At 35.9% G+C, this 25,281-nt stretch overlaps 1 protein-coding gene across 2 annotated transcripts in view; it reads right to left on the reverse strand.

The window, feature by feature from the left end:
* The window catches only part of EPM2A (EPM2A glucan phosphatase, laforin), a gene marked incomplete at both ends in the record, with an annotated part of 99,941 nt that overhangs the window by 41,009 nt on the left and 33,651 nt on the right, over window positions 1-25,281 (reverse strand). For both annotated transcript variants that reach the window (XM_080699827.1, XM_080699828.1), the window contains one exon: window positions 7,310-7,484. In XM_080699827.1, the coding sequence (XP_080555953.1) occupies window positions 7,310-7,484 (175 nt within the window). The remainder of the gene's footprint in view (window positions 1-7,309; window positions 7,485-25,281) is intronic.

The raw sequence follows: 25,281 nt of genomic DNA on the forward strand, positions 1-25,281 counted from the left end.
AAAGGACATCCATCAATTAAGTTGACCATATAAAAATATTAACAGCATTATTAACAGGAAAAAGGAACTCTTACAGGACTCTCACACAACCAGTTCATACTCAACAGAAATCATAGCTTGATCAGAACTCAGCAACAAAGAAGAGTGTAACTGTTTTGCTTTCCTATAAGCATGGATAATTATAATCTTGGTTTTGAAGTTTACAAGAATTTCAAATTCAATTAGATGTAAATGCCAACTGAAAGTGGGTTCTTTTGGCCAATCATGTCTTCATTTTGAACTAGAAAATGAGAACAGTGGAATCAGATCTTGTTACAAGCAGAATTTTTTGACTATTTTCTATGTATTCTGAACGAAGATTCTTGTCAAAATCCAGTTACAAATATGAATAATGTAAGATATAAGAAGTTTATACAAACATAATTAAATATTATTATATACTGGATAGAAAATCTATGTATTTCCAAACATAGATTCCTAGAATTAAACCAAAAGTAAATCCTGGACTACAAAGATGAAGAAACTTGGCACCTAGAGGCAGGCAGCACTAGATACAAGAATTTGGTTCCTGGATCTGAAACCAGAAAGCTGATACAGAACATAGTCATTTTTAGGTCAATGTAACATGCCGGCAAATGTCACAAAAGCCTTAGCTTTTGAAATTAGCATTAACCTTTCTTCATTTCCAGAACTGCCTTTCATCGTCATCTAGCTCAAACAGTTCACTTTGCAAATTAGGAAACTCAAATTTCCAGACCTGTGTATCACAGGATTGTCCCAAGATTACCCGGGAACGAATGACAGATCCGAGCTAGAACCCAAGTTCCTTACTCTCTCCAAAGTAATTAATTTCATTCATTTTGGAAAATACATCAGATAAAACAGTATATTTAAATGTACAAAAGTATTGTTTGATATTTAAAGTAACTTTCAACTTTGAAAATTACTGTATATCTTGTTTTTGTATACCAAAGGGGCTATAACTTATAAGCATACTTTTATATTTTCTAAATTGTAAAATTTTTAAAGAATCTAAAGTGTGATGTTCATTAAGTTTAATTTAGGTCTCTGAAATTGACAATAACCTTTTCATAAAATAGAATTTATAGTCCTTTACCACTAAGTCTCATTAACTTAGTTATCTGTGTCTTTAGTACAAATTCATTCTTGTGAATGTGTATCTTGAATATGAAAGTGTACACTGAATATAAAAATCTCTGAATCTGAATATTAAGAGGTAGCAAAATGTCCTCTAAATGACATGTTTTCTAGACTATCTTAGTTTGCTTGGTACTGTTCAATTCTATACCTATCATCCAAGCTAAGTATTAAAAATACCTCTTTTTACCCTTAAAATATCTGAGTTTGCGAGAATTATTTGATTAATATTGCTTTCTCAAACCTGTGTATATTTGCAGTATTCTCCTAATCTATATATCTCTTTTCTAAATGTTATGCAGGGGAAAAAAATCCCTCAGATTTCTGTTCAAATTCTACATTTTTATCAAGATTTCCTTGAACTTAAGACATCTGTCCCCTTGTTCCCCTGAAGATCACACTTCTTTATGGCAATTCGTTCATTGTGTCGCAGCTGTTTATATGCTTGTCTTCCAAGGGGGCATGATTTCTGGTGAGCAGGAATCACTGCCTCTCAGTCTTTGTCCAGTACTCAACACCGGCTACACAGAGTAATCTACACAATTCTTACGGACTGAATAAATTTACATATGCTCAGTTGTATTTGACATATATAATTTTAAACCATTAGACATTTGTATTCTTGCAAGGCTTACCATTTTGAAGGATACTGACAATTCAATTCCGTATGATTTGTCCTAACCATAAAAGATATAATTACCTTCCTATATTCATACCAATCAGTGATAGTTTGTAATTACAAATATGTAGGTGAATTTTGATATCTCTATTATTACATATATTCAAACATACAACCTATCACATATATACTTCTTTCAGGAGCTATGATAAATTTATACATTATAGACAGGTGAACATGGCAAGCAGAGAGCAATTAAGTATAACGTTCTTTTAAGCTAATAATAAAATATATGAATGTCTTTCTTCTCAACTCTTATCTTTCAAATAGAATGAGTATTTTTGTCCATTTCAAATGAGGGTAAGTGAAATATTTTAGGGAAGTTTGAATAAAATGACAGAAAGTACAAACAAATATTGCTTCTTCATTTTAAACTACTGTCAAAACAGGCATGGTAGCACGCACTTGTAATCCCAGCATTTGGGAGGCTGAGACAGGAGGGTCACAGTTCACTGCCAGTCTAAGCTATTTATTGAGGCCCATTGCTATTCAGTAAGACCTGGTATCAAATAAAAAATATAGCTTGGAAGTATAATGCCCCTGGGTTCAAGCCCCAGTACCCCAAATATATATATATATATATATATATATATATATATATATATATACACACATATATGTATGTACATATATGTATATATAAATAAACTACTATCAATATTGAACTAATTACAGTAGCTCTCAAACATATGCATGTATAAGAATCACATAAATATGTTGAAAAATAAGATTCCTAAGACTTAGAGGACCCCAAAATCTGTAGTTTTAAAAATCATCTCAAATATTCACTAATGATCATTCAGTGCTTTTTTTAAAAAAATTGGTCAGTACTATATCTGTGGTTTGTATGTTTTAATTTTCACTTTAAACTGCACAGAATAAATTAAATAAAAAACCAAAAAAATTTAAAAAATAAAAATAATCTCAAGTCTAGCATAGTAGTATACACCTATAATCCTAGTAGTTGAGGCTGAGACAGAAAGATCACAGGTTCAAGACCAGCTTTAGCAACTTAGTGAGAGTTTCAGCAACCTAGAAATACCCTGTTTCAAACTAAAAACCAAAAAGGTCTTGGGATGTGGCGTGGACGTAGAGTGCCCCTGGGTTTAATTCCCAGTGCCAGAAAAAGAAAAAAAATCTTACACAATTGATTTCTATGTGGGTAGTTGAGAAACAGGAAAAGGTAATAGATAGAACTCTAAAAGTAAAGACACGGCTTCAGTTTCACTGAAAAGAATTGGTATTTATCTAATTCCCAGTATTTCCACTATATAGGAACCAAGAATACTCATGAAGACTAAAATGATTAGTTTGCAATCTTATCTCATTCATATGTGTATATAGGGGTGTGTGTGTGTGTGTGTGTGTGTGTGTGTGTGTGTGTGTTACATCCCAGGTATAAATACATACAGACTCATTCCTTTGTATCTGTGGAGGATTCATTCCAGGATCCACATCAGGTATAAAAATTTGCAGATTATCAAGTCCTTTATGTAGAATTGTGTAGTATTTGCATGTAACCTGTGCATATCTTCTAGTATACTTTACATCATGTCTAGATTACTTATAATACAAAACACAATATAAATGCTGTGAAAAGAGTTGTTATACCATCTTATTTAGGGAATAATAGAATAAAGTCTATGTATGTTCAGTACAGACTAATTTTTTCCAAATATTTTTAATCCACAGTTGTTCTAACCCAAATATTCAAAACCAGCCAGGCAAGGTGGAGCATGCCTGCAATCTCGGTACTTAAAATTCTGAGACAAGAGGATCGCAAGTTGGAGATCAACCTCAGAAACTTAGCAATGCCCTCAGCAACTTAGCAAGACCCTGCTTCCAAAAATAAAAGGACTGGAGGTATGGCTCGGGGTGTAATGTCCCTGGATTCAATCCCCAGCACCCCCATAGACACATAAAACAAATATGCAAAATCCACATATAAAGAGGGATGCCTACATAAGTATTACTTATCATGTATTGGTATATAGATACAATTTTCATGTTATTGCACAAAACAACAGGTCTTAATTATCTGAGAATTCAGTAGAATGAAATTTAAATGTAAAACTAAGGTTTTTTTAAATAGGGAAACACAAGCTTTCTTGCACAGTTGACTACATGAATTATGATTCCTTATCACTTCACCTGAAGCATTTATAACTATATGTGAAACTGACAATAAGTCTCTTTTAAAAATTGAAATATCTAGTTGGAGGAGAAAAGGCCCTCAGGGTAAAAGTGTATCCTCCAACAGGCCCTCCTTCCTTACTTTTTCCTTTAGAGTAAGGAAGGAGTGCCCAGGCATTATCTGCTCCTGGTCAGTGGAGGGAGATGAGACCAGACAATGTTCCCTCAGCTTGCAGCCAACACTCTCAGAGGAATATAGACACCAATAAAGGCAGAGGAAACTCATGCCAGCCACATGTAGTTGTCAATCTAGCTTTTCATATAAAAGATATGAACAGCTAAGAAACCCCAGTTACTTATAAACGAACATCAAAAAAAGAGAGAAAGGTCTAAATATGTAAGAAAACAACTGATTCAGAAAGAAACCAGAGTTCCAATAAGAGAAAAGGCCTTTAAAAGAATTCTCACAAAGATTCTAAGAAATATTTATGAATATACCCATTCATCAACTAGAACAAAGTAACATATCAAAAGGCAATGACAAGAGTCTATGAAAATCAAGAATTTAAACTGCCAATATTTAAAAATACAGTACTTTAGTTGGTAAAAATGAAAACATCTCCCAAAGTGTAAAATAATAATACCAACAGGCAAAAAAATAAGAAAAAGTTAAGAATATTATATAAACCCAACAAGTCCAACATCCAACTAAGAAATATTTTTAATGACAAAGAAAAAAACAACAACAACAAATCATGGTAGATCTTTCTAGAGCCCAAAATATAACTCTTCAGATAAAAGGGTTCAGTAAATGAGATTCAGGACAAATGAAAAATAACTCATAAAAATCTTCATTACAGATCAACAGGTAGCTCCTTCCCACTCTTCTCTCTGCATCTTTGATTGTTACTTGACTTGTAAATCGTGTGGACCCAGCGGCTCAGTATTTTGCTACTTCTCTTTCTCTTCGATATTTCACTCACGTGCTAAATGATCTCATGTAGATTCATCACTTTGAATGTCATCTATCTATTAAAAGCTCCCAGTTTATATCTCCATTTCCAACTTCTCCCCCAAATTCCTGGCATCAAACTGATTTGATTTCTCTCATCTAACAGACATAACAAATATATCAGTAAAATAAAATGCTGTCCCAATCCCCACTTAGCCTGCTCACATGTCAGTAAGCAGCAACACCATTAATTCATTTGCTCAGACCATCAAACCATGAGTCATGTTTAACTCCCATCTTCCTCACATGCCCATGCACTCCATTGGCAAGGCTAACATCAAACGTGAGTTTGTAAGAAAGGTGTGTTGGGGAAGAATATGAACTCCCTAACACTATGATGAAGCTTAATTTTCTCTTTCTTCTCACACTGTTTGTATACCTCCCATTCAAAACAGTGTATTTTTAATGAATATGAGGATGTATCTCCTTGCCTATGGTATAAACATCATGTTCTACAATAAATAATATTTGCATCTTATTTATTTCAGGACTGGTGATGGAACCCAGGAGCATTTTACCTCCAAGCTATACCCCTGCCATTTTTTTTATTCTTTATTTGAAACAGGGTCTCACTGAGTTGCAAACGGCTTCACTAAGTAGTAGCTGAGGCTGGCTATGAACCATGATCCTCCTGTCTCAGCCTCCCAAATCTGGAATTACAAGCGTGCACCACCATGCCTAGCTTATATCATATTTTAAATGTTGGGCATTGGCTTTAAATTTGAAATCTTCGCGCCGGGCGTGGTGGCGCACGCTTGTAATCCCCGCGCTTGGGAGGCGGAGACGGGAGGATCGCAGGAGGATCGCGCAGGTTCGAAGCCAGCCACACTGGCTTAAGAGACCCTGTTTGAAAAAAAAAAAAAATTGGTCTGGGAGTGTAGCCCGGAGGTAGAAGGGCTTCCAGGAACCCCAGTACCACAAAAATAAATAAATAAATAAATAAATAAATAAATAAATAAATAAATAAATAAATAAATTTCAAATCATCATGCATGAGTAACATTTATATTTACTCAATTAAATGTAAACTCTATAAAACTTCAAAATTTAAAAAGGTAAATGTAATGAAAATTAGCAGTAGTTGCAAGTATATAGAGAAGAAAATAGCAAGGTAAAAAAAAAAACCTTCACTCTTAAAAAATAGGAAATCACAAGGCAATGCCAAAATATGATGGGTCACAAAGTTGAAGTTTTACGACAATAATTAACAAAAGACTTTTTAAAGTATGCCTGGTAGAGATTAGAGCAGGGAGAGAGAATATATAAGAGAGGTAAACTTCTCATATGTAATAGAGGGGAGTCAGTAGCTATTTTAAAATTGGTACATTAACAAATAAAGTATATGCATCTTACTTAAGATTCCAGAAAAGTTAGCCATGAAGTGGTTAAGAATAATCACTTCTGATGAGCAGAAATGGAGGAAAGGGTAATGAGCCTTGTTTTCCATTAGAAGCTTCTACCATGCTTGAATTTTTATTATGGCATACATCAGGAAATAATAATAATAATTGAATGAATAAGTATATTAAAATATTAATAAATAATAAAGCAAATAATCACATCCAATCTAGTTTAATGTCTTGGTTTTCATGAATATTTATTGAAATCCACTTTTATAAGAATACACCAATTTTTATTTCACTGTTGCTTAGTAACATAAAAGATACAAATATTGATCTAGGATATTTTAGTGTCTCTTTTTTTTGGCAGTAGGGATTGAACCCAAGAGTATTCTGTCTTCAAGCTACACCCCAGTCCTTTTTATTATATTTATTTGGTTATTTATTTTGTAGTTCTGAGGATTCTACCTCTGAGTTATACCCACAGCCCTGTTTTGTATTTTATTTGAAAACAGGGTCTTGCTAAGTAGCTGAGAATTTCACTAAGTTATTGAGGCTGGCTTAAACTCACAATTTGCTGTCTCTACCTCCCAAGTACTGGGATTATAGACCTACACCACCATGTCCAGATAGGATTTTTTTTATTTTGTTTTAATTTTTTATGTTTCTATTTTTATAGTTTCACATCATAATGTAGTTCATACTGATAGTCTACTCTGTCAAAACAGAAATTGGTTAACCACTATCCTGTCAAAATATGCTAGTATCAGCATATGTATCTAATTAAAAAGTTGTATAAAAATAACCTTTTACAATTTTGAGCCAAAAGCACAGAGTAATTCACTGTAATGTGCCTTTTCCAAGCACTATTGGGCTGTAGACTCCTTCAGAGGGGACACTGCAGCTCTGGGCACAATAAATACTTCCATTGTCCTAATGCTACCTCTTGTCCTACTTTCATGCTTATAAACATGGTGCTATTTTTACCTTGAGTAATGCATGGCTTGGTGGCCCGCAATATTAAAATAGAAGTCTGTGGTGTGTTTCATCTCATTGGTGTGCCCAGAGGCCTCAATCCAGTGTCCTATCGGGAGACAATAAACACCGTCCACCACGTTGCTTTCATCATAAGTACAGCAACGGTCATGATGAGGCCCATTGCCTGGAATGACAAGAAACGACAAACAGAGCAATTAGATCAGCATTTTGCTTGCACAGCCTCCAAGTGGCTGACGGGAAATAATTAGTGAGATGAAAATGAACATAATGTTGCTTAATCTACTAAGAGATGCGAATGAAAGAGCAGCAGGAATCTGCAAGAGTTACTTGTGAAAACCTCAGGGTTCTGTGTTCACTTGAGTACACGAGTTTAAAAAGAGATAAGTATTAACCCCAAGAACTTTGTGGTACATCTCAGTGACCTAATAACCCACTGGGAAGCGTTTTGCTTCTGGATAACCTGCTGAAAAGTGTTTTTAAAGCCAATAAGGCCCCTGTATTACCTCACTGCATCTTTCAGGTATGCAAATGTATGACTACACTAGTCATAAAGTATCTTAATCTTAGTGACAGCTCAAATAATAAATGCATGAGTATAAGTAAATATGCTAATAAACAATTTTAAAATTATCTTCTGATAGAATATGCATGTAAAACATGGGTTATTATTTTTATAGATGAGAAAACTAAGTCTCACAGAAATTAGCTTCCCCAGTGCAGCCCTTGAGTAGCTCCCTGGTGCTACTAGTTCCCTCCCTTTAAAGACCTGATATTTTCATGCTACTCTCTGCCTATATCACCCCCACAAACACGCCATCTTCCTTCTAGGGCAATGGAGCAAAGGAGACACTCGCAGAAGAGCAAGTATGTGAAAACATTACTTGCCTACTCTGTGATTCTGCCTTGTAACAATAATAATTATGACTACATCAGGGACTGTTGTCTGAATGTTTGTGTTCCTCCCAAATCCATCCGCTGACATCAGAATCCCCAAGGTGACAATATTAGGAAGTAGGGCCTTCCAGAGATGATTAGGACATGGGGCAGAGTCCTCAGGAATGGGGTAAGTGTGGCTATAAAAGGCCCAGGAGAGACTCCTCTCTCCCTTCTGCCATGTGAGGACACAACCAGATGCCATCTGTGGGCCACAGTGGGCCCTCATCAGCCACTCAATCTGCTGCGGCCTTGAGCTGGGACTTTCTCACCTCCACAACTATGAGGAATAAACTTATGTTGTTTATAAGCCATTCTATCTATGGTATTTTATTATAGCATTGCAAATAGTATAAGACCCTAGGGACCTATGATTACTATAAACCTATAATTCATATATTAATTTTACTAAAACTTCTTATGTGGCCATCCCATTTTGAACCCTTCCTATATACTAACTTCCTATATACTAACTGTACTATAATTATTACACTGTAATAAAAACATAGAAGCAAAATATAAGTGTGATTTATAGGAATAAGTCACATTTACTATAAATATAAATTTTCAACTCATTTGCTACATGATCTGTCTTGCAAAAATATTTAATCTAAAGTTATATCACATAAAATATAAGGAAAAAACCTTTACATTATAGATTTATTCTCTGAAGTATAACTTCCTTCCATCAGGTATAAGGTGTAGGATGATTTCCTTAATAAATCATTAATGACTTTCCTAGATCAGACTCCTCTTTATTCTCTTGACTTTTTTTTATCTTGATGGCTACAAGATATTACATCACCTCTCCAATACTCTATATTTAATAGAGAGCCAAATTATGTTAGCAACGCCACTTCTACAAGTATATCCAATGGAAATACTAACAATGGTAAAGATATATACAGAAATAAATGTGAATACTGATACTATTTTAATAGCAAATACTGTCAACTATGTAAGTTTATTCATCTCTAAATATTTATTAAAACAGGTACTGTGTTAGGCCACATTAAAACTTAAGCATTACCATAAAGTGATTTTAAAATTATGAAAGATATAAATAGGCAAGTGATATGACCAGACTTCTATTTTGAAAATATATTTATGAACAATTTGGCAGTTGTCAAAAATTAAAGAGAAGGAAAGTGTATATCACTATAAAAGGGCAACACGATATATTCACATGTATACACATAGTCTATGGTAGTCTTCCCATTAATTAACCTCAGTCTTCTTCCCCCTCCACCTTGTATCTCCTCCCTGGCTCCACTGAGATTGCTCCTCTATTATTTAGAGTCTCTACTGTATCCCAATTACTCCCTATCCTGCCATATTGAAGAAAACAAATGACCTTTACGCTTTGTGATTGGCTAATCTCACTTAACATACTGTTCTCCAGGTACTTCCATTTTCTTGCAAATTATATAATTTTATTTTTCTTTTGCTGAGTAGAATTCCATTGTGTATATTACCCATAGTTTTGTAATCCAGTCATCTGTTGATGGAGACCTAGGTTGGTTCCAAATTTCGCTATTGTGAATTGTGCTGCTATGAACATGAGTATGCATATATTACTGAGTTCTTTGATTTCAAGCCCTTTGTAAAGATACCCAGTAGTGGTGTGGCCAGACCATGTGGTAAATCCTTTCCCCAATTTCTATGGAATCTTCACACTAATCTCCATAGTGGCTAAACTAGTTTGCAATCCCACCAACAGTGTACAAGAGCTCCTATATCCCCATAGCCTCGCCAATATTTATTGCTATTGGACTTCTTCAGAATTGCCATCCTGATTGGGATTAGAGGGAATCTCAGTGTAGTTTTGATTTTCATCTCCCTGACAACAGACTGGAAAGGGTTTAGGTTTCCAATTCATCTTCTGTCCCAAAGGTCTGGTCTAAGAGGACACTGTTTATTTATACAGTAATCATTTATGTCTAAAAATGTACTTGAGTCATTTGGATATCCTGTGACAATGGGTAATTTTAAAAAGTAAATTTTTAGCAAGAGTGGTAAGAGGGGAATGAATTACCTGTCCAGATTGTACCTAACCATTGTTAGTTATTATCACTTATTTAAATAAACATGTAAGCACTTCACTAAGGTTAGATAAACCAATTCATATTATTGGTTTTTAAAAGGCAGGAAAGGATTTTACTTTCTTTAAACACCTACTTCCCTAGAACAGATTTGGCGATGTAAAAGGAATTTTTTGTTGTTGTTCATCAAAACAAGTTGTAAAAACTAAGTTGGCAGATATGAAAGAGTTAAGAGACCTGTTTCTGACACTCTACAGCCACAAAAGTGAAAAGCCTTGACTTTAAAAACTCAGAACTAATTTATTGTTTTAAATAGCTCAGTAAGTTTGTATGTTCAGGGTAAAATAAGTTTATTTTCATAAAGTCATACGTTTTGAAATTCTATTGGCTAAGTAATATCTATTGGAAATGTAGTCTTCTTAAGCAAAATAAAATGTCTAATTATCATTCATGTTATTTTATTTGAATATATCTCTTTGGAGTTTAATTACTTCACAGTTTTTATTTCTAGCATATGAATACAAGTTCTGAACCTAACACATTAATCTCTCATTTTAGCTATTAATTCCCCCAAGTCTGATTTCTCTCATGATGCTCCATCTGTTACTACCTCAGAAACTGTTGATGCATAAAGTTGCAAACACATGGGACAGGAATTACAAACTCTTCAGCATTTTGATATTTTGTTCTAATGACAATAAAAAAAAAAGAAAACACAGAAAACAATTTTGTTTACCAACTGCCTCTTTGAAAGGGCGAAGCCTATTCCAGCTGAGAACTTTGGTAAACTGTAAAACATAAAAGGGGAATGATAGCTGCGTTTGGTTGAAGAGAAGATGGAGTTAGCTAAACTGTCTTGCATAATTAGACAGAGAACTGACGTACAAGTAAGAAAGGAGAGGATGGGGAAAAGCATGTGGAGATTAAAAAGGAGAAGAAAGGGTGAGACCGCAGAAAAGAAAGAGGAGATGCAGTTAGCAAATCACGTAAGGTAACGTGGATCGTCAAAACTCTCTCTCTGATCATGAGACCAGGCATTTCAATATTTAACTTGAAGTTATTTACACTTTTGTGATATTCCTCTCTTCTCCTCCTCCTCAACCTTCATTATAACCTATTAGATTTATATGCAGAATTCTAGTGGGGAGAGAAAACAGATGGTCCATTCACGAAAATAGGCTTAAAAATGGAAATCCTTGCCCACAGTGACTTGATGTTGAACGAGGTGACATGGTACCACAAGAAGACACATCTGCTGAGCTGCACAAAATCAGAAAAATAATGTCAAGAATGACCTTGAGGATGTAAACCTCTCCTTCCACACAGGCATCCAGAAGTCTGTAGGAACAGAGATTGAATCCATCTTCATACACAGTGAAAGAAGAAAGACTGTGGTTAATTATATTCAAGTATAGAATTCTTTATCAGCTTTTAGAATCTGCACACAAAAAATGAAATAAAGTACTGAGAAGAATAAGAATGATATCTAATATGAAAATCATAAGACTTTTATAGAATATTTTGCTTATAAGATTTTTATCTCATTTAAGTTACTCAATCATTTTGATTGAACTAATCTTAAATGTAAAGTGTAAGTAAAGAATATTTTGTCCTAATGGCAATAATAATTTAATTTGGCTAGTGGTAATTACAAATCAAAGATTACCTAGGGATATGAAGAAAGTTCTACACTAACTCACAGAGATAAGAAGAAAAAAGCCCAGTTCCTATGTCACAATCCTGTATTTAAATAATGAGTTTTATATATTTAAGAGTGTTATGACAGAATTAAAGCTAAAGTAACTTCTAAAAAAATATAATCCAAGAAATCACAATAAATTCAGGAAACAGTACAGAGACAACCTACAGAATGGGAGAAAATATGTCCAACACATACATCTGATGTACCCATAATATATAAGTAACTCAGAAATGTTAATAGCAAAGTAAAATAACCCAGTCAAAAAAAATGGGCAATAGATCTAAATCAACATTTGTCAAAATGAAGACATACAAATGGCCAACAGGTACATAAAAAGTACTCAACTTCATGAATCACAGAAGATTAAAATAGAAACCACAATGAGACAGTACCGAATCCCAGTAAGAAAAGCTAATTTCAAAGACTAAAGATTACAAATGTTGATGAGAATGTAGAAAAGAGAACCCTATTACATTGTTGGTGGGAATGGAAATTAGTACAGCTTTTATGGAAAACAGGTTCCCCAAAAAGAAAATATGGAACTATATGATACTGAACTTTATGATCCAGCAACTCCATTACTGGATACACATCTAAAGGAAATGAAATCAGCATGTTGAAGAGACAGCTGCACTCCCATGCTCACTGTAGCTCTATTCACAAGAGTCAAGGGATATGAACAAGCTCTGGGTCCATCCACTGATAAATAAAGACACTGTGGTACACATACACAATGGAATGGGACTGGAGATCACTATATTAATTGAAATAAATCAAGCACAGAGAGACAAGTATTGCCTGATTTCTCACATACATGGAATTTTTTTAAAAGTCTATGATTGTGTTTCAAAGTAGAAAACTTTTTATTATTGATGATTGATATTTTATGGCATTTCATAACAGCCCAATTTACAATAGTCAAATTATGGAACCAGCCTAGGAGTCCATCAAAAAATGAATAGATCACACAACTATGGTATATGCACACAATGGAATTTTACTCACCTATATAAAGAAGAACAAAATCATGTCATTTAAAGGAATGGAACTCAAGAATATTATGCTCTGCAAAATTGGCCAGTCCCCCAAAAATGAGTAGATACATGTTTTTCTTTATATGTGTAAGGTAGGGAGAAATTTGGAAATAAAGGTAGCATCAGGTAGAAGAGCAGAGACTTCAACAGAGTGACTGAAGGACTTTATGGAAGGGAAGAAGGGGAACAAATATGTTAAGAGTGCATCAATTGAAATAATGTTACATATGTATACAAAATCACCAATTCCAATCAAATTCATGTATGGGGGGCTCAGAAGGATGTGCTCTAAGAGTTGTATGTTTGTATATTTCTACTGCTCTATACACAATATGCTGTATAGTTACAATGGGCCAAAAAGCATAAACAAAAATAGCATGAGTTGCACAGACTAGGCATAATGGCATACTTAGGAGTCTGAGACAGAAGGATCACAGGTTCAAAGCCAGCCTCAACAATGTAGAGAGACCCATAGCAACTTGGCTATTGTTTCAAATTAAAAAATAAAAATAAGGCTGGAGGTGTATCTCAAGAATGCCTTTGGGTTAAATACCCTGTACCACAAAAATAACATAAAATAAAACCACATAGCCCAAGATAATTACTTGATCAAATTACAAGCTATACCTCTATACATAATGGGTCTGGTCTCATTTGCTTTTAGTAATAATCAGATTTAAGGCCACTCATATGCTTCAAATTCTATTAAAAACTGACAAAAGTCCTTGAGATGGTTGGTCACCTGGGGTGATGTGTTGGTCCTCTCAAAGATAAGCTTAAGGTATGCAGAAAAGCAGACAAGGGAAGTAATTAATCAAGCTTATCAGCCTTGGACTCACTTGCAGACAGGCCTCTGGTAGAGAGCTCTAAAGGAAACCCACCTAAGGAAATCTTGACCATTCCAGCTAAAAATTTTAAGAATACACTTAATTTTTAGCACGTATAAAACCAAACAGGGCAGAAAATATTACAAGAGAAAAGTTCCATAATCAGATAAAAAATAGAAGTAAAATGAGCTAAACTGAAGAAAAACAATAGAAAAAAGAAAACCTGGGTGGAGGGAAAAAATGCAGTAGCTCTTTCCTTAAGAGATGTACTAATCATTCAAAATCTCATTGTTATGGATTAAACTAGCCCCCCAATCCATATGATGAAACCTTAGTGTACAATGTGCCTTTGTGCAGATAATTAAGGTAGAAGAGATAATAGGGGTTGAGACCTAGTCCAATTGGACCAGCATTCTTACAAAAAGGGTACAAGAGCAAGAAAGACAGTATGTATGTATGTATGTATGTCTGTCTGTCTCTCTCTCTCTCTCTCTCTCTCTCTCTCTCTCTCTCTCTCTCTCTCTCTCTCTCTCTCTCCCTTGCTCTTCCTCTCCCTTCTCCCTCCTCAATCAGAGGAAAGGCATGTGAGAACATAGGAAGGGCTGCCATTGCACACCAGGAAGAGGCCTCACAAATATGGGGTTCTCAGCAAAACTGTGAGAAAATACCTTTCTACTGTTTAGGCTGCTCAGACTATAGTATGTTGCTATGGCTTAGCAGACTGGTACAGTCATAGGAGCACAATAACCTGAAGTTTAATCCAGTCAAGTCTTATTCAAAGTTTCTTATGTGTCTAGTCCTATACTAGTTGAGGTATCACATGCAGTTTATGACATGACTCTAACAAGGAAATGACCTTTGTTGATTAGACAAAGATTACACATAGCAATTAGTGAATTAAAATTTTAAACTATGCCAGAAAAAGTGGTACACACCTCCAATATCAGTACTAAGGAGGCTGAAACAGGAGGATCGCAGGTTCAAAGCCAGCCTTAGCAACTTAGCAAGACCCCCAGCAACTTAGCAAGACCTTGTTTCAACATTAAAAAAAAAATTTTAGCCAGGCACGGTGGCGCACACTTGTAATCCCAGTGCTTGGGAGGCTGAGACAGGAGGATCGCATATGTTTAAAGCCAGCCTCAGCTACTTAGTGAGGCTCTCAGCAACTTAGTGAGACCCAGTTTCCAAATAAAATATAAAATAAGTCTGGGAGTATACCCCGGATGTAGAAAAGCCCCTGGGTTCTACCCCCAGTACTACCAAAAAAAATTTTTTTTGAAGGATTTGGGGTGTATCTCAGAAGGAGAAGGGTCTTGGTTTCAATCTCCAGTATAAAAAATACAAAATTAACAAAAATAACTTTAAAATGATATAATGGTTATATGAATAAAATATCCAAGGCTTCCAAATAGGCTTCATCACAAATGCTATTTCAGTGATAACAACTGACATGCTATGTTGAAATTTATTCTATGGAGCAACCGGCTCATGATACTCTTCTGTGAATGTAGAAGACTAAAGATGGAATTCACTAGAGAAAAACACATCACTGAGTGTGAGAAGTTCTGAGAAAGAGTTTATGATAAACAGGACAGGTGAAGTTAGAAATGGATAACAAAAAAATGTGTTTATTTCTGTGGGTAGACTGACTATCTAGTGGCTCACAAGCTGTCTATATTACTCACCAAGTTATAAAGCAAGCACTGTTAAACAACCAGATATAATGACTTTGAAAAGTGGAGAACAGAATTAGGCACATCTTTAGCCATAATTTTATTTTATTTTTTTTTCTTTTAACAATTTTTTTATTGAACATAAATAGTATACATTTAAACTATATTTGGTGCCCTCTCCCCCCCCGCCCCCGTTTTCCCTTCCCCCCTCCCACCAATGGTTGTCCAGGTTAACCATGTCTTATTCATAATTTTACACATGTTCAGGTATAGACCCTCATTAATCAAGATCAGCCTTCCTCCTCTCCTACATTTCCATTCAAACTTAGCTAGTATTTCCCCTCTAATATCTGGAGTCCCACTGGTATCCTTTTGTGTTTCCTAGTTTGGGCATATTAGAGGAAACATATGTATCTTCTCCTTCTGTGCTTGGCTGATCTCACTTACCGTAATGTTCTCCAGGGCTTTCCATCTTCTTGCAAATGATATAATTTTGTTCTTTAGCCATAATTTTAAAAGGCACGTGAGATTTCTGTCACTGTAATGAAACGCCTGTGGTAATTATTTTGGCTCACAGCCTTGGAGTTTCCAGTCCAAGATTGGGCAGACCCATTGCTTTGAGCCTTTGATGAAAGTGCAAATGACAAACATGGACCAGGGAGTAAAGAGCGAAGGGAATATAAATAAACCAAGTTTCTATAATCCCCTTGAGGGGACCACCAACAACAAACTAAGGACCCCCCCCATAAGGCCCCACCTCCTGTAGGTCCACAGCACCTCCCAACAGTGCCAACCTGGGCACCGAAGATTTGACACATGGACCTTTGGGAGATGTCCAATATATGAGGCATAACAGCACATTTTTAAATGCAAAAAAATTGTATTAATTAATGATCTATGATGATACACATATCCAAAAGTGGAATTTATATAAAAGATTATAAATTATTCTGAAAAAAGTATCCCAAACAATGGCATGACTGAGGTAATATGCTTCCATTTAAATTTAACCCCAATAATCAAGCTCTCCTTATATAATTTCTGTTAGGAATCTGAAACCTAAATTCTTTTTAATAGGTTTGACTCCAAGACACAGCACCAAGATTCAGTTATTAATATTTTATTCAATGTTGTGATAAACTGAGGAGAAGCCAAAAGATTTGACCACCTGATCTGAAATGATCAAATCTTTTGATAGCTAATTATGCTGTGACTCAAGGGGATGAAATAAAAAGATTAGCATCCTAAAATGTTCCATCTCTGCATAACTGGAGATATTTTCTAGCTACTGCATTTACTTTCTACATCGCTTGCAGAGATGTTTATCCATGTATTTAATAAATTTTTATTTAATTGTTCTAATATGTTTAAGGTCCATTTTTCCTATTGTCATTAAAACCATTTTTATAGTAGTGTCTAGACTTTTGTTGTTGAAAAATTGGCAAGTCATTTTTCTCTCCAAAGCACTCCAGAATTGACTAAAAATTTCATTGCGCTTCATACCCTACACACACAAATCAAAGTCATGCTGTAAAAATAGATAAAGCATTTATATTAGCATCAGTCTCGCTATATAAAGCAAATACTTCTAACAAGATTTTGCTACTTCATTTGATACACTTTGAAGTCTATAAAAAAGCTCCCGAGCCACCTCCTGCATACTTAAGTACACAGATAATACTGAGGCAGAAGATACCGCCCCCAGTAGCCATGCCTCAACTATGTCCAATATTTGGATGCAGAGAAAATAGAAAACTCATATTCATCCCAGGAATTCTTCAGAACATTGAGGATTACTTTACATTCAACTCCATACTCACCCCCACTGGCCAAGAAAACAGGCATTTTGGTAGTTTCATAATTAGTAAATACTTTGGCATGAAACAGCTCTTCAATTCAGATTTTCTAGAATGTAGGCTAAATAATAGAATATTCCCTTGAGCTGATCTAGCTGTGCTTTGAACTTCATCCCCAATGGTGTCATGCTTCAGTTTCTTCCTAGTGAAATACTCTATGAATACTATGGACATATAGCTGACATGAACATCATATAGGCACCTCTGTGGTTACTAGAAAAAAAACTGGAAATGCATAACTAGTTGACATAGAGGATGGAACAACCAAATACAATTTTTAAAGACTGCATTGTTTTTAAATTAATGAGCCAAATTGTTTCATATCCTACTAATGCTTACTCTCTGGTGTAGAATTCAATAAAAAGGGGCTTTCTTAATTCTAGTAAAGAGGGAGAAATACTCAAGCCAACATTTCACTCACCGTGTACTGCATTTATGAAGGTAGCCTCGTAAGACTCTATCACCTACTGACATTGGAGTTATGTTAATTTAAGTTACACCTCATGATGATTGCGATGACAAAATCACCTACCAATGCATTTCTCAGAATATATCCCCATCATTAAACAAAGCATGGCTGTACCTTAAAATGCGCCATAGTCATAAACTACGCAGGTTTAACAAACAGCCAGAGAAGAATTTATTTCTCCTAGGCCTATTACAAGCAACAACAACAAAAAATAAATAAAATAAAATAAACCTGACTAGCAGTGACTTAAACATACCTAAGTCAGCCTCACATAATGAGAGATGGAAAGCCAGACAGCCCAAGTGTAAGCGTCAAGTTCTTTCTAAACAACACAGGCACTCTTCACACATGGCGTCTGTTGTCAGGCTTGTTGCCTCTGGGTTAGGAGGTGACCTTTAGGCATCATATCTGGAATCCTAGCCATGAAGAAGGGTGAAGGGCCATGCCAAATACTCCTTTTACAAAAAATGTGGAAGCTTTCCTGGGGGCCTCACACAAAAGATTTCCCCATCTCATTATCCAGAACTAGGTGACATGGACAATCCATAGATCAGCTGGCAGCCAAGGGGGTAAGATTACGTTAACTGCTCAGAGCAGCGATGATTCATCCCACCACTGTTAAACAAATGCAGACTCCCTTACCTGAGGGGCTGGTGAGAAACAAATGCTGGTTAGGTCACCACACCACCTCTCTCCAGCAAGTAAGTATGAAAGGTGAGCCATATTTCCTTAAGGATTACATGTCCCTATCTGACTCAATTCAAAAGTATCCAATGTATTATATTTTTTAAGTATATATAATTTCTAGCTAAGTAATCAATAATCAAAGTAACAGCCTTTTTGATGTACATCAGAAGTTTAAAAATTGCTGAGAGAGAAAAACAGAAGGAGAAGCAGGTTATTGTCTAGTTCTTGACTGAGTTTGTCTTTTACTGCTTTGGTAAATCGTAAGATATCCTCCGTGTATTCCAAGCCTTAAACCTCCTCCAGGCCCCTCCACTTCCTATTTCTAACCGTCTCTACCCACCATTGTCACCCATTCCTTCTTTCCTCTAGCAGGCCTGTCCTCGCCCAGCACCCTGGCTTCCCTGTTCACTCAGCAGTGCACCATGATAGAACTCAACCCTCAGCACCTCAGTGAAGACCTCTGAATGAAAGCTTTCCTGCCTCAGCCTCCCAAGTACTGGGATTATAGGTGTGAACCACCAGGCCTGACTAACTCAAGATATTTTTAAGTAAAATAAAACTTTTCTTTTTTTTGCTGAAAACAACAAAGATTTATTTGGCACAAGGAAATTAAATTTTACTATCTAAGCCACTTAAAAACAAAGATTTCCTCTATTTATATCAAGTTTTTAACAGTATTAAATAGCCTAATTTTTCAAAGCAGCTACTTTCTCTTGTACAGAATATAGTGATTCTGACAGTTTAAAATTTACAAGGATGGTTCCTTTATAAGTGAACACTCACAGTAGATCACGCTGCAGAATAATTCTGATTTTCCCCCAGGTATCAGGGCTAGACTATGCTAATATACCTCTGCCATCACTTACATTGAACCCTTAATATCAACAGAAGTCAGCGAGAAATTGTTTATCAAAATTTACAAGGCACTTTTCTTATTTTATTCATCTTCTAGAATTCCCCAGGAAATTCTGACACAAAGTAAATTGATAGGGAACCATGTTAAAGTGTTTCTCAAATGTGTCCTAAACATCAAAGGATTCAGAGTAACAATTATGTGATTTTCTGATACACAGAATAGAGCAGATATCACAGTCAAAAGTGTCTATGTAAGTTTATTGAAACAATAGTTGTCAAAGGATCCATAAAGAGCAAAGGGCACCAGGCACCTTGGCACCGACCTGTAATCCCAGCTGCTGGGAAGGTTGAGGCAGGAGGATCACAGGTTCAAGGCCAGCCTGGACAACTTAATAGGACCCTGTCTCAAAAGTAGTAGAGTTCCCCTGGGCTTTAACCCCCAGTGCTGCAAAATAAAATAAACGTAAAATAAAACTAAATGGCAAGAATTTTTGTAGATGATTTTTAACTGATTTTAATTACTTACATCAAAGTAATCTGCTTACATCTGAGCAAAATTATGCTAATACTTCTTCCCAAATGAAGTAGTTCTAGAAAAATTTCCAAGTCTTAGGAAAATATTGCCCTCACATTTACTTTATTAAGCCTTATTTTAAATGATTAGAATGCTTTTTTAGAGTTATTAGGGAGGAAAGGGTATATGAGATAAGAAATGAGAGGAAAAACTGTTCAAAAATTAGATACTCCTTTAAAATAGTGATTAAATTATTTTCTATGATTACATACAAACTCTAAGAGTACAAGTGACATGCTGCCACCTAGTGGAATAGAATAGAGATGCAGTCTTCATATCTTAAGAGTACAAGCTTTCATGTCACTTTTCAGTTTTCAGTTTTCATGCCACTTTTTCAGTAAGGGCTTAATAATTTTCAAAGTACTTTCAATTGTATTGTTCCTCGAAAAAATCAGCAATACAAAGAGTATAAGTCCACCTTTTTCTGCATCTGAAGTTCTAGATTAAAGGACTTGATAGAATACTATACTGATTTAGTACCAAGATGGGGACTGAAGGAGTCCAGGGCTACTGGCTCCTGGTCTGCTGCCATTCACATTAAATGGCCTCTTCACAGAGTGTGATACTGCTCTTCTGCCCATCACTGTAGGTGTTTAACAGCAGATAAAACGGAGACTCTGAGATTATCAAGGTTTCTCAAACATGCCCAGGGGATCCTGGAACAGAGCCTGAAGCAGTACTCTATTAACATGAAAATTTTTGGAATGTTTTCTCTCTAAAATCTACATAAGATTTGTGTTCTATTCCACAGAAGATACATGTCTATTTTAATTTGTGTTTCCTCTTTTAAATGCCTTTCCAAAAAAATCAATGCTTTCAGACCATATTGCACCTTTATCCTGTGTTGCAAGCCAATTGTCACATGATAGCAGTGACAGAGAAAAGATGCAGAGTATGGATACTCCAGTTTCAGATCCCTGGAAAGGATCCAATGAAATTCATCAAGTACAGAGATGGGCGTGGTGGTACACACTTGTAATCCCAGCATTCCGGAGGCAGAGACCATAGATCATGGTTCATGGACAGTCTCAGCTATTTAGTGAAGCCCTTTGCAACTAAGTGAAAACCTGTTTAAAAAAATAAAGACTAAAAAATTGGACTAGAGGTGTAGTTCGGAGATACATTGCCCCTAGGTTTCATCCCTAGTATCACAAAAAAAAAAATTCATCAAGTATATAATGAACACCTACTATATACCAAGCATTCTTTTAGGTTCTGGGATGTGCTGTGATAACAAACATTCTCATATTATCAGCAGCAGAAAAGAGCAAAGGTTTACTTCTCGTTGGTTCATCATAGACCAGCTATGGTCTCTTCCACTTGTCATCTTCAACGCCAGGAACATGAGACAGAGAACCACCACTGGGAACAGGAGTGATCTTTCGGCAAGGAGAGAAGAGAATGGGGTGAGGCAACAAAAAGTGCCACACTACTTCTCATATTTGGCCAAAGCAAGCCACAGGACTTCCTCCACAATGCAGACAACAGTCTTTTCACAGGGAGAGCTTCAGGATATTGGTAAACAGTAACAGTCTGCCACTTTCCCAGACACACTGAGGAATGGTGGCTCTGAGGACCCCAGAGGAAAGATGTCAGATCCCTCAGTGCATAGGATGGAAGTTCAAGCAATTTTGTTTAGATACTTAAGGGGGGACACCATAAAAGGTTAGAGAACTGGAATGTTTAATCTTCAGCTCTGTCAGATACAAATGAGTAGATGCTAGACAAGAAGACAGAAGGTCTTTAGGATGTATGAGTATGAAGCTGACTCTAAATCCCAGGCCTGTACACAGCACGTGATCAGTAAAAACCCACAAGTGCTGCTGGTGTCCAGTGAAGGACCAATCAAATCGGAAGCAACCTTATGACTCATTGTACAGAAACACAAAAGTGTCACCAGGTGTGTGGGGACAGCAAAGCCTGGTACAAATTACACCTAGAATTAACCTATGAAGATTACCACACACACACACACACACACACACACACACACACACACACACTACAGCTAAATGAGCAACAGAGCTGGCAAGCAGGCTAACCATACATATGACCAGAATGTATGAGTTCCCTTCCTGCATGTACTGTCATCACTCAATAACATTTGCACCAGCTGTACTAATATCATTCCTTCCCTCTGCTAATGCTGGAACACGAAGTCTCAGGCCAGAAGCTCTTGTGAAAGGCTACTCACTGAATGCAGTCAATACCAATACCGTTGGTCTAGGTAGCAACTGGAGAAAAAGAAAGTAACCATTTCTACAATGCCACTAGTGAACTACAGCAGATACCACACAGAGTCAAGGACACTATGCCATTGTGCCCCTAACCCAGGAGAATGGATAGATGAAGTACTGGATGTATTAATAGGAAGTTTTTTAAAAAAATAGGTTTTAATTTATTTTTTATTGGTGCATTATATTCATACATGATAATGGGGTAAAAAACTTGTGTGGACATACATGTACAAATCACCGATTTAGCCCCTACCCAATTCCCACCACATTCCCTCATCATCCCTCCTTCCCTTGCTTGGCTTAGTGGTTGACTTCAATATGTTTAAGTACATTGTGTGCTTTAGAGAATTTTCTTCTTCCCCCCTCCTATCCACTCTCTTAGGTTGTCTTGTTGGCTCCTCTATAAGATTTCCTTTTTCATCTAGAGTTCCTCCTATGACCGATTTATCCTTAGCTTTCACATATTAGGAAAAGCATCCAATTTCTTATTTTTTGTGATTGACTAATCTCACTTAGCATAATGTCCTCCAATTCCATCCATTTCCCTGAAAATGATGTAATTATATTTGTTTTTTATGGCTGAGTAAAATTCCATTTTTTACATATCCCACACTTTTGTAATCCGTTTATTTGTTGATGGACATCTTAGCTGATTCAATAGTATGGCTATAGTGAATTTTGAAGCTATGAACATAGATATACACGCTATGTATGGTACTTTACTTTCTTTTGGGTAAATACCCAGAAGTGGTATTGCTGAATCAAATAGTAGATTTGTTCCCATTCTTCTGATGATTTTCCATACTGTTTTCCAAAGTGGTTGCACTAATTTGCAATCCTACCAACAATGTTTTAGAGTTCCCACTTCTCCACATCCTCACCAGCATTTGTTGTTGTGTTGTGAATGATTGGCATTCTAGCTAAAGTTAGGTGAAATCTCAGGGTAGTTTTGATTTGCATCTCTCTGACTGCCAATGATGTTGAGCATTTTTTCATGCATTTTTGGCCATTTGAATTTCTTCTTTCGTGAAGTGTCTATTTAGTTCGCTTGCCCATTTTTTTATTGAATTATTTCTTTTTTGGTGTCGAGTTCTCTGTATATTCTAGATATTAGTCATCTATCAGGGGAGTAGGTGGCAAAAATCTTCTCCCATTCTGTTGGCTCTCAATTGAGGTTCTTGACAGTTTCCTTTGCTGAACAGAACCTCTTCAGTTTCACACAGTCACACGTATTGATTCATTTTTTGGTTTGTTGTGCCTTTGAGGTCTTGTTGGGAAAGTGTTTATCTGTGCCTATGTGTTGCAGTGTTGGACCTATGCCCTCTTCAAGGTCTCTGGTCTAATTTCCAAGACTTTGATCTATCTTTAATTGACTCTTGTGCAGGGTGAGAAAGTGGGATTAATTTCCATTCTGCATATGGTTAAACCAGTTTTGCCAACACCATTTGTTGAAGAGGCTATCTTTTTTCCAGTGTATGTTTTTGGCCCCTTTGTCAAAAATCAATTGGCTGAAAGTGAGTGAACTTGTTTCTGGGTCTTCTATTCTGCTCCATTGTTCTATGTACCTGTTTATGTGCCAGTACCATGCTGTTTTTATTACAATGGCTTTATAGTATAGTTTAAAGTCAGGTACTGTGATTCCTCCTGCATGGTTTTTATTGCTGAGAACTGCTTTGGCTATTCTGGGCTTTTTGTTATTCCAAATAAATTTAAAGGCTGATTTTTCTATGTCTGTGAGGAATGATTTTTGTAGTTTAATGGGCATTGCATTGAATCTGTAGATCACTTTTGGGAGCATAACCACTTTAATGATATTTATTCTGCCTATCCATGAACATGAAAGATCCTTCCATCTTCTAAGATTTTCTTTGATTTCTTTTTCCAATGTTTTATAATTTTCTTTATAGAGATCATTTACCTCCTTTGTTAAGTTTATTCCTAAGTATTTTGTTTTTTGTGGGAGATCCTAAGTGGAAGTGTTTTCTGAATTTCTTTTTCAGTGGATTTATGATTGGTATACAGAAAAGCTTCTGATTTGTTAAGATTGATTTTATATCCAGACACTACTGAATTTGTTGGTCAGTTCTACAAGTCTTTTGGTTGAGTTTTTTGAAATAGTGAAAGTTTGAGTTCTTCTTTTCCTATTTGTACTTCTTTGATTTCCTTTTCTTGCATTATTGCTCTGACTAGAGTCTCTAGTACTGTATTGAAGAGAAGTGGTGATAATGGACATCCTTGTCTTGTTCCTGTTTTTAGGGGGAATTCTTGAAGTTTATCCCCATTTAATATGATGTTAGCAGTGGGCTTATTGTACATTGCCTTTATGATGTTGATATATATTCCTTCTATTCCAATTCTCTGCAGTGTTTTTTATCATAAATGGATGTTAGATTTTATCAAATGCTTTTTCAGCATCTATTGAAATGATCATGTGATTTTTGTCTTTGGACCTGTTTATATGATGAATTACATTGATTGATTTTCATATGTTGAACCAGTCTTGCATCTCTGGGATGAACCTTACCTGGTCATGGTGTATGATTTTCTTTATGTGGTTTAGAATGCATGTTGCTAGTATTTTGGCATCCAAGTTCATCAAAGATATATGCATGTAGTTTACCTTCTTTGAACTGTCTTTATTCGGTTTGGGTATTAGTGTGATGTTGGCTTCATAAAATGTATTTGAGAGAATCCCATTTTTTTCTATTTCACGAAATAGTTTGAGGAGTGTTGGTGTTAGCTCTTCTATAAAGATTTTATAGAATTCACTTGGAAAACCATCTGGTACTGGGCTTTTCTTTGATGGTAAGCTTTTTACTGCTATTTCTTTTTTTTTCTTTTTTCCTTTTCTTTTCTTTTTTTTTTTTTTTTTTTTTGGTGGTACTGGGGTTCCTGGAAGCCCTTCTACCTCCGGGCTACACTCCCAGACCTATTTTTACATTTTTATTTGGAAACAGGGTCTCCTAAGCCAGCGTGCGCAGCTGGCTTCAAACCTGTACAATCCTCCTGTCTCTGCCTCCCAAGCACGGGGATAACAAACGTGCGTCACCATGCCCGGCTTTTTTATTGCT

Source organism: Muscardinus avellanarius, assembly GCF_963383645.1.
Source record: "Muscardinus avellanarius genome assembly, chromosome: 8".
Lineage (NCBI taxonomy): Eukaryota > Metazoa > Chordata > Mammalia > Rodentia > Gliridae > Muscardinus > Muscardinus avellanarius.